The sequence below is a fragment of the Pectinophora gossypiella genome, chromosome 19 (assembly GCF_024362695.1).
Source record: "Pectinophora gossypiella chromosome 19, ilPecGoss1.1, whole genome shotgun sequence".
In the NCBI taxonomy this organism is placed as follows: Eukaryota; Metazoa; Arthropoda; class Insecta; order Lepidoptera; family Gelechiidae; genus Pectinophora; species Pectinophora gossypiella.
In genome coordinates this window covers 3,478,646-3,489,094 of record NC_065422.1, presented here as the reverse complement: position 1 = coordinate 3,489,094, position 10,449 = coordinate 3,478,646, and the positions used below count along the sequence as shown (strand labels likewise).

The window sequence follows — 10,449 nt, the reverse complement described above, 5'->3', positions numbered from 1 at the left end:
CTGGTGGGGAGCGGAGAGTTGCCGTTCTATACGTAGTATTATTCCTTATTCTATGATCTAGTTAAGAACGAAATAATTTTCAACAAAAGCATAATAAATACTGTCTTGATAAGTACAAAATTTAAATCGGCGACCTTGTATGAAGACTGCTCAGAAACTGATGTGTCAGGATCGTTACGGTCAGTGTGGTTCCGTACTCCCGGCCTATCCCAACGGGAAAACGGCGTGGTGTTCTGTATGTATGTATGTGTTTATAAATAATAATGGGGTTGTTTTTAAATGAAACAATGAAGCCAATTTCTTTTCTTATCACGTGTTAAGTGTTAAACAATTTTCGATGATTCTCCACCCTTAGTGATGCCAGTAATAACCACAGATGTTTCACCAGCACTGAACACGGTAGCTGTGTATTTCCCTGGTTTCACGTCGAGGACTTTGACGATCTGTGAAATTACAAAAATATACAGTTCACTTCATACTAAACACCTCGATTTACACAGACACAACACATTGACATTATCGTACACACGCATCTGTGTGTGTCGTCTGACACTATACGACTCAAGTTTAAACTATGTTCGCGGAGTAAACCTCAGACGCTAATGAGAAGCAGACAGTTGTCGTTCTAAACGTAGTATTATTCCTTATTCTTTGACAGTCTTGAACTCTCAGGGTGATGATTCAGCACATAATTCTGAATAAATATCAACTGGAATTTTCCTCATTGAATCCAACATTCTTAAATGTCTTAAAAACATAAATACAATATCAGAAAGTAATTTCAACAATGTTTAGTAATTGAACCTCCATCTCCAGATCGTGAACTGAAATAACTAAACAATAACTGCCGAAACATCTTGGACACTTCATACAAAACATCTCGTTTTACACAGACACTACACATTGGCGTTATCGTACACGCGCATCTGTGTGTGTGTGAGATCTGACGCCCAGAAGGACTAAAATAACACCGAGGAGCTGAGAGTTGCCGTTCTATGCGTTGCATTATTTCTTATTCTATGCTTTCGACTAAGGGCCTAATTTAACTTACCGTAGAACCAGAGGTTTTAGCAGTTTCCTCAGTCTTGGGTTTGCCACCAGCAGAGTCTGTCACATCAACGCTGATCCCAACACCTGATACGGAAATAAGAACCTCCTTCACGTTTTCGGCCACATTGAACTGAAAAAAGAATGTTTACTGAATGGATTTCATAGTTCACTACGTCTTCTTCCCTATTATGGGTTGTGAGGTCAGTGACCGATCTAACAACCCTAGTGTCAGGATTACTATTGAGCCACCAAAGGCACCTGACATGGCTCGTGTATCGACTACACACTTACTTAAGTAAATAATAGCCGGGACCGACTTTACAAATACAAATAAACTTTATTGCCCACAACATACCTTATCGTGTGCGTTGTGAGGTGGAATACCAGCCTCATCAACCCTGATGTCAGGGTTATGACTGAGCCACCAAAGTCCCCTGACGATTACCCACTTAAGTACATCAGTAAATAGTAACCGGGACCAACGGCTTAACGTGCTTTCCGAAGCACGGATCATCTTACTTTCGGACAATCAGGTGATCAGCCTGTAATGTCCTAACCAAACTAGGGATCACAAAGTGATTTTTGTGATATTTCCCCACCGGGATTCGAACTCGGGGCCCCCAGATCATGAGTCCAACGCTCAAACACTGGACCACAGAGGCCGTTAACGAAACATGTTTCGATGATAAGTCAATGAATCAAAATAATGACAATAATACTTACATTTATTGTATTAGACGCTGGTACTATGTCACTAACCACTCCAGCTGCTCCAAATGCGGAGGAAGCAATAATATCTGATGGTCTAACAGATTCAACAGCATGGTGTAATGCCTGAAACAATAAAACTTTATTTACTCCACTTATTCAAAGTCAGTTGTCTTCCCGGGCATGTCGTAAAAACCGACAGAGGGATTGTGTCCTCTAACATGATAGACTAATGTTATGGGCGATAGGCTGATCCCTTATCACCATAAGGTTCATCATATCCAGCTTACGACATCGTATCAACAGTGGCTGCATGTTGTCTTTGATTACTTGTGGCTCTGCCCACCCCATTAGGGATTACGGGCATGAGTTTATGTATGTATGTATTCAAAGTCCAATTTGAAAAGGGTTTGTCACAAAATCACAATTTTGTAGGTAGTTTTATATGACTTGAGGACTAAGGAATTGATTATACTTATTTGTTTTCAATTCTCAGATGTGATATAAAATGAAAATGTGTTTTACCTGTCCTACTTCCTTTTTGGTGAGAGTGAAAACTTGACCTTGTGTGGCTTCGGCCAAATCAAAGAAGACGCGATGGCCGGGAGCGTTTACTCCGTAGTTGCAATTACCAGTCATCATGAAGAATAGCTGTAATTATACAAAAATATTTTAGCTACAGCAGGGGCCTTAAATGTTACTCCAACTTTATTTTTTTATGACTCCAACCCACATCTATTGCAGTCTGAATCCAATCCAATCGAACCACAATAACGTATTAGTTATTTATTTATTTACAAATGACTGATACTGTTTGCTGCAGCTTCATTCAGTCAAGTAGTTAATGCTCCGGTCAATTAATGCCATCTGCGGAAAATCTATAGTAAGCCACGTCAAGAAAAGCTGCTGCTTTTCTATAACTGTTTTGTGATTGCCTTTTGATTCCAGGTTAGTATTTTATCACTTATCTTTGTAGGCATCTCACTAATTCTCATTTTTCTTTTGCGTAGATATAATTTCACTTACCCTGCATTGTTTTTCTTTTGCTAGCTTCTTCACTGTTTCCGCCTTATCAAGATCTTTCGCGTCAGCATCGGTGAACAAATAGACTATGGAGCCATCTCGACTGTTCTCCAGAGCGAGTTTCAGTCCAGTTAAAGCCATCTCTTCACAGTCACCACCACCATTTACTGTTATATCTTCTAGAGCTTTCTTGAATACTGTGCGGTTCTCGGTCGTTGTCCGGTGTGCTACATCTGAAAATATCAGGATTGATATTATGTAGTTTAAATTTAGCTTAATGTACACAATTAATCGTTGGTCTATTTTCATCATCACTGAACTGATATTATATTTGGAATTACAAACAAAATATCAGTAAGTTGGTTACAGGCATTTGAATAATTATTCTACGAGTAAGTATAAAGATTTTGAATTAAAACAAAAATGGCCTATACTCTTTCATATATTTCTCGTTTGTTTTTTTTTTAATTACACATAATATAACATTGTTATGTTATGTGATCAAAACCATCGCATTTCGGTAAGCACACTAAGAACCTATAATATAATAATTTTATTCATTATAAAATAGAAGTAGGTAACGAATCTAAAGCTTTTGTGTTATGTACACGTATGATTCACTTACCCGGGTCATTAAAGGTCACAATAACGAAGTCTTTGATCGTCGAATCATTTTCTTTCAGAGCAGCATCAAAAATACTGTCCACTTGTTTCTTAGCTTCATCTATGTCATCGGCCATAGACCCGGTATCATCTATGACAAAGACAAGACTATTTTTCTTCTCGACACCTTGCCCATCAACAAGACACGGTTTGGAAACAACAAAAATAGCTAAGTAACAACAAAAGTATTTCAACATATTGATTGCTTAGTGAGACTTGTAAGAGCAAAAGATAATGTAGAACTGTGTGCATCGGTGAAGTCAATGCTTTTATAAGAGAATCAAAACAACTTGATAACCCGGCACACCGGTTTCTCCTTAGCAGTTTATGATACAATAATTCTGAACATGGGTTTTTTGTCATGCATTCGTAGAACTTTACAATTTAAAATTGTGAATAAGTAATTTATTGTTATATTTATTACCCTGTTTATCGTAACGATACTTAATCTGCCGACTGTGTTCAGAATCAATACAAAGCTATGTTAGAGACTAAAAAAAGCAAAACGTCGAGTTGTAAGTAGAGTGAGGATTTAGATAATTAGATAGTGGTAGTTGCGGCTTCCGAATACATCCCGCTTAGGGACGGTACCGAGAAGTATCGGCGCCCTAAGGACGTAATAATACGATTCCGACGGCCCGATGACTCTAGCCATAGAGACGGCTAATCAGCTCGCGACAACAATCTCGCGACCGCCGGCGTGGTCGACGATTTTCCTTATTCAGCGTTTCGCTACCATCACAGGAGCGTAAGATGAAAAACTATTACATGCCGCCGTCACCATAGGCAACAAATTTATTTACTGTTTATTGTAGTAACAAAACGAACAAGCCGCATACTTCACCTAAAATGTAGAGTTTGTAAACTTAGGGATTGTAAAGTTAGGGTGTGTAGAGTTAGGAATTTGGCTCTACATAAAATCTGATAACTTTTTGCCATTGATAGATATGATCTCGACTTGGCAACATTTTACATGAAAATGTTTTTGTTGGGATGGGTATTTTTTCCTTTGAACCAATTGCTATGTCACAAAGCTAAGATGAAAGTAGAAGGGGACCCCTCAAAATTCGTTCAGTACTTTTTATTTCAATGTCGACCTAATATTTACACGCTAGAAAATGAGGACAACCAGACATTTAGAAAAGTTTGGAATCGTGTTATAATATACATATAAGAACCACCTAACATGTTGGTCTAACAGAAAGCTCGGTGAGGCGTGAGTACTCAGTTCATCTTATGGATACTTACATTAGGGTGTTTAAAATGGCCACATTGAAGCAATTCATCTAAGAAAGCAATATTGCTATTTGACATTTGTTTGCATTGCGCACTTACTTTTATATGCGCAAATGACGATAAGATAAGGACTGCTGGGCACAGGCCTCCCCTCAATTTACTTGAAAGTACGGTCACGAGCATTAATATGTATACACTTTGGTACCATGTCACATTAACTTTTTTCACAAATTGAACTGTAAGTCTCACTAAATGTCAAATATGTTAGTGCGACAGAGTCCTAAACTTTAGGACCTAAAGTGGGTACATTATATTGCTCATGATTGTACTCCACCCAGCTGCTCCACTGTGGACACTTATAGAATGACATTTATTTAAGTAATTAGTATTTAGTTACAAAAACTCGCCCATTTCACCTTTACCACGCGGTGAACAAATGTCGATAACAGTAATTGAAATTGAATTAGGAATTCAAGTTCGGTTTTTTACGTGGCTGGACCTGAGGTCTAAAAAGGTCACACTGAAGCAATTTATACATTGATGTATAATCATGTTATGTTGCTTTGTTTATATGTATACTGCTGCTTATTTGAAGCAACCATGAAGTTTTTCATTTAATATTGTGACGGATTGACAATGTCACATCGCATAAACACACTACGTAATCAGATTATTGAAATTATAATCATTTATTTTATTGAACTGGGGAGGCAGGTGAATCAAAAATGAATTGAATTGTTGCAGATCCTCTAAAAAATGCGACCATTTTACCAAAAATAGCAGAATTGCTTCAATAATGCTCGGAATTCAGGAAATGATTTGGATTTAGATGAATTGCTAAAGTGGCCATTTTAGCCCCCCTGGTCGTTCAGTTTAACAGTATGTGTGTATATGAAAACACAAAGTTTTATTAAGTACGTAAATTATAATTTTAATCATTATCACAGTAAGTCTTAAACAATTTTCGATGATTCTCCACTCTTAGTGATGCCAGTTATCACAACAGATGTATCACCAACACTGAACACGTTAGCCGTGTAGTTTCCTGGTTTCACGTCGAGGACTTTGATGATCTGTGAAAAAAAAAAAACAATACATATTATTAGGTAGTATGAGGTAACGACCTCTGTGGTCCAGTTGTTGAGCGATACTTATTGTAGTATTGCCTCGGATGGCATGAAATACTTGGCTGCAACGAATGATATTGTAAATATAGTTGTGTGTGATAGACCTCCGTGGTCCAATGGTTAAGCATTGAACTCACGATTTGGAGGTCCCGGGTTCAAATTTCGGTGGGGACATATCATAAAAGTCACTTTGTGAGGCCCTGGTTTGGTTAGAACATTGCAGGCTGATTACCTGATTGTCAAAAAGTAAGATGGTCCGTGGTTAAGGCACGTTCAGTCGTTATTCCCGGTTACTACTTACTGATGTAAGTATGTAGTCGTTACATGAGCCACGACAGGGGCCTTTGGCGGCCAAAAATAACCCTGACAACAGGGTTGATGAGGTTGGTAATTCATCTCACAACCCGCACGATAGAAGAAGAAGAATAGATACAATTCCTTCTTCCGTTGGTTGTGTAAGTCGTGACTGATATGGTTTCAGGGATTTTAGTTGGGCAATACAGACGATTATGACAATCGACAATGACAGTGATACAATTGTATGGGATTGATATAAGGTGACGTTTCAATTCCATACAATTTTTTATCATACTAATATGATGGTGATGATATCATCTTCAGAGAGCAGAGGTCTGATGATGATGTCATGATCATAACTACCCTAAGCCTTTTTGTGTGTGTACCTAGTTCACCACAAGCCAGAATATAGATAATATAACTTAACTTACCGTAGAACCAGAAGTTTTAGCAGTTTCCTCAGTCTTGGGTTTGCCACCAGCAGAGTCTGTCACATCAACGCTGATCTTAGAACCGGATACGGAAATTAGAACTTCTTTCACGTTGTCAGCCACATTGAACTATAAAAATAAAAACAGAAATGTACAAACTATTTATTGTTCAAAGACTCAATAAATAATGTTAAAATAAAAAAAATTGTCGCTTAATCAGAAATATACGTAATTTCGTCTCATCAGACTAGACGCTTAAGTGTTCTCAATCTGACCTGGTCCAAATGAACCCATTACACACAGTGGCATTGCCCTGTTGCACAACCACTGATCGGTGTTGGACCAGGTAAGACGCAGACAAAACAAAACTTCACATAAAAAAAAAAGTAAATTTACCGATACAAGAATAATGCATTGTGTAACTTTTATCACCAATGCGAATTTTAGACTGGTTTTGATGCCACAATGAATGATAGTAAACAATGACCATACCGTCGCTTTATTGCTAAAATCTTTACTATTATTAACAGTATATATTTTAATATAGTATATAATTATATCATGAAAAATATTAATCTCGCAATTCAGGAAAAATATTATGTCTCATTGTTTTCTGGATCAAAATAAATTAATTGTAACGAATCGAGGTTTTGTTGCAAATTATTGCTATAGAATGCGATTTTTCAAAAAGATGCTTACGTGGCTTACACTGTAAGGTGACAATTAACCCTTTCACGGACAGAGGCTATGGGTCATTGATGGTTCTTAATAGGTAGTATGACACCTTAGAATCGGAACGTCATTAGACGTTCTGTCCTTGAAAGTGTTAAATATACTACTTACATTAACTACGTTATCGCCCCCGCTTCTATCACTCATTTCTACTGCTGAGAATGCGGAAGCACCAATAAATTCTGATGGTCTAACTGATTCAACAGCATGACCTAACGCCTGAAACCATAAAATTTAATCAATACACGATCTTGCTTAATAATGAGTAAATAAACACTTTATTGCACAGACAAACATAGAATATGTCGGTATAACGAAAAACTAAAAACTAAACGTGGGTAAAGGCAAAATCTTTGGTATATCTTCTTAACCATTTTCCCGGACGTTTGCTCGAATAGCTAAGGCCTATAGCTCACCGAGACGCCATTTTTTATATTGAAATGGCTTCGTAACTAAGGCGTCGCTAAGTTGCTAAAGCATCGCCAAGTGAGTTCTAAACATTTTAATATGAATTGTCTGGCCACTGTCGCCTGCGACATGGCCATGGCATCTTGGTGAGCTAAAAAGGTTGCTTTGATGAATCACAGGTTACTATAGAAAGTCGAAAAATGGCGCATTGAGAAGGAATTTTGTCATGAAATTCAAAATGTTAAATAGTAAAACTGCTTTCAGATGAAATAACTAAATGTAGTCTTTTTATACCTCCAACTGTTTGTCATCTCATACATTTTATTCAATCACACTTTTACTTTTTGTAAGTTGGCTAAGGCCCCTGGGTATTTGACATGAAGATATGTGAAAATGTTGATGAGTGACCAAGAGATAATACATCTGTTGATAAAAGTATCTCAGCTCCTGTTTACCGATTACTATCATACCGTTTATTTATCATTTCCATTTTTAGGATTTCTATAAATGTATAATATGTTACCAGTGACTATATCTATAATTGTTAATTCTCTTTTTATTTTCACACAGACAGATTTTTGAACTCTTCAATGTGACACATAACTTTGCAGCAAGTCCCTTTTTTTGTAATTTGATTGATGTGTGTATTACCTGTCCAACTTCCTTCTTGGTGAGACTGAAAACTTGACCGTGTGTGGCTTCAGCTAAGTCGAAGTAAGCGCGATGGCCGGGAGCGTTGGGTCCATCAAAGCAAGTGCCAGTCAACATGAAGAATAACTGAAATTGAATAATAAATGATTTAACTCTAACCAATCGTATATTGCAAATCTAGGTCAAGCGATTACAATTTGCTGAACAACTTCTGTTGCAATGCTATACAGGATGATTTTAACTCAGAATCATGGTCTGAGTGATCCCCCTCAGAATTCGTTACGATGCCACTAACACCCTGTATGTATTCAATCACAAAAAGATTGGTCTGAAATCAGTTGTACAATTAGCAAAAGTACTAGAGCAACGTAGTCACTAAAGTATACACATAAACATATTGTTCGAATACTTTTAGGGCCTTATCTCACTAAGACATCGTGGTGGCGTAACTACGGTCGCGTCACCAACAAAATATATGCAGACATATTTAAACGCTACTTCACTGGTGTTTTGTTGTTTGCGCACCCTACATTTACATTTTTGCGCAAGTTAGTACCTAATGTTAGAGCAGTGACTAAGCAGTATGCTTAAGTGATGACTCACCTTGCAATTTTTTTCTTTTGCTAGTTTCTTCACAGTTTCCAACTTTTCATGGTCTTTGGCGTCGGCATCACTGAACAGATACACTATAGAACCATCACGACTATTCTCTAGTGCCAGTTTAAGTCCCGTCAAAGCCATCTCGGGGCAGTCATCACCACCGTCTACTGTTATATCTTCTAAAGCTTTTTTGAACACTGTGCGATTCTCAGTCGTTGTCCGATGTGCTACATCTGAAATCATAAAAATATATTAAGAAATGCCTAGTAAGGACTAAGAGCATAGATGAGATGGAGACTGATGACAGTGACCAAAGTGAAATTGGAGATCCAGTAACAGGGTCTGTGCTTACCCTAATGGGGAATAAGCATGATCGGTACCCGCAGAGTTCTTAGTTTGAAAACGTTTTATGATAATTATAAATAAATATTATAAGCAATGTTATATCCTTAGTTGCTAAGAGTGCAATTGTTGTTTTGACATTTACTTCGATAAAAAAAAGTCACACAGAATTCAACTGTGTAGTTATCTATGTCAGATACCGACTATATGTTTAATTAAAGATGGAAATGACTTGAAATACAAAGTACTCGCTTGTCTCCTTCAGATATAAAGTTAGTTATGTGGGTACTAATAGTAGGTCTCGATAAACTTACCTGGATCATTGAAAGTCACGATAACGAAGTCTTTGATCGTCGAATCCTTTTCTTTCAGAGCAGCATCAAAAATATTGTCCACTTGTTTCTTAGCTTCATCTATGTCGTCACTCATAGACCCAGTATCATCTATGACAAACACAAGACTATTTTTCTTCTCGACACTTTGACCATCAACTAGCCACGGCTTGGCTACAACAAGAATAGCTAAGCAACAAAAGTATTTCAACATGTTGAATGACTAGCCCGACTTGTTAGAGGAAAAGATAATGCAGAACTGTACCTATCCATCGGTGTATTGCTTTTATAGGGAATCAAAACAACTTGATGACCCGACACACCGGTTTCTAAGTAATTAGTTAATGATATAAAAACTAATTCTGTACATAGGTTTTCCTCGTGTTATTATTCGTGGAACTTCACATATTAAATTATTTATGAACATAATTTATTGATATTTATTTAGGTGCTATGCCAAAGCGGAAAAAACAGAAATTGACTGGGAAAAGATCAAGTATTTAATATTTAAATGGCAATCAATTTCAGTTTATTTAACCTAAATAATTGCAAGTTTTAAAAACAGTAGCATAATAATCTGATGTGTCCCAAAAGTATACTTCGTTTTTATAACAGATAATTTCAGGTTTTTGCGATGTACTCTTTGTATTATTGCCAAATTTATTTTATGTTCATCTTTTTCCGTTTAGCACAACATAACAGAATTCTTCTATCTCATGTCATAATAGCATAACATTAGTGCAGGACTTTATACGATTGGAGCAGTCAGCATTTATTGCAAATTTGTTATTGATTTATCTTAAGTGCACTTTTCACTAACACATTGAATCGATCATTATAGACGGCGAT

At 37.0% G+C, this 10,449-nt stretch overlaps 2 protein-coding genes across 2 annotated transcripts; both read right to left on the bottom strand.

The window, feature by feature from the left end:
- Positions 1–293: 293 nt before the first annotated feature.
- On the bottom strand, positions 294–3,706 carry LOC126375550 (hemicentin-2-like). The gene is made up of 6 exons (XM_050022529.1): positions 3,407–3,706; positions 2,785–3,014; positions 2,284–2,409; positions 1,774–1,884; positions 1,052–1,180; positions 294–443 (listed from the first exon to the last, which is right to left on the bottom strand). Exons 1-6 carry the CDS (start codon positions 3,639–3,641, stop codon positions 324–326), a joined length of 951 nt encoding a protein of 316 aa, XP_049878486.1. The 5' UTR covers positions 3,642–3,706; the 3' UTR covers positions 294–323.
- A 1,879-nt stretch (positions 3,707–5,585) lies between these two features.
- Positions 5,586–9,875, bottom strand: LOC126375551 (hemicentin-2-like). The gene is made up of 6 exons (XM_050022530.1): positions 9,583–9,875; positions 8,930–9,159; positions 8,327–8,452; positions 7,379–7,486; positions 6,536–6,664; positions 5,586–5,753 (listed from the first exon to the last, which is right to left on the bottom strand). The coding sequence occupies exons 1-6, from the start codon at positions 9,812–9,814 to the stop codon at positions 5,634–5,636; spliced, it is 945 nt and encodes a 314-aa protein (XP_049878487.1). The 5' UTR covers positions 9,815–9,875; the 3' UTR covers positions 5,586–5,633.
- Between the last annotated feature and the right edge of the window lie 574 nt (positions 9,876–10,449).

What these genes read in the sequence shown, in the direction of transcription:
- LOC126375551 (XM_050022530.1), bottom strand. Translation starts at nt 9,814, where the DNA reads ATGTTGAAATACTTTTGTTGCTTAGCTATTCTTGTTGTAGCCAAGCCG. An exon ending in CGTGACTTTCAATGATCCAG is followed by an intron (nt 9,160 to 9,582) that starts GTAAGTTTATCG and finishes TTATGATTTCAG; the next exon opens with ATGTAGCACATCGGACAACG. An exon ending in CCAAGAAGGAAGTTGGACAG is followed by an intron (nt 7,487 to 8,326) that starts GTAATACACACA and finishes TTATGGTTTCAG; the next exon opens with GCGTTAGGTCATGCTGTTGA.
- LOC126375550 (XM_050022529.1), bottom strand. Translation starts at nt 3,641, where the DNA reads ATGTTGAAATACTTTTGTTGTTACTTAGCTATTTTTGTTGTTTCCAAA. An exon ending in CAGCGTCTAATACAATAAAT is followed by an intron (nt 1,181 to 1,773) that starts GTAAGTATTATT and finishes TTCTTTTTTCAG; the next exon opens with TTCAATGTGGCCGAAAACGT. An exon ending in CTAAAACCTCTGGTTCTACG is followed by an intron (nt 444 to 1,051) that starts GTAAGTTAAATT and finishes GTAATTTCACAG; the next exon opens with ATCGTCAAAGTCCTCGACGT.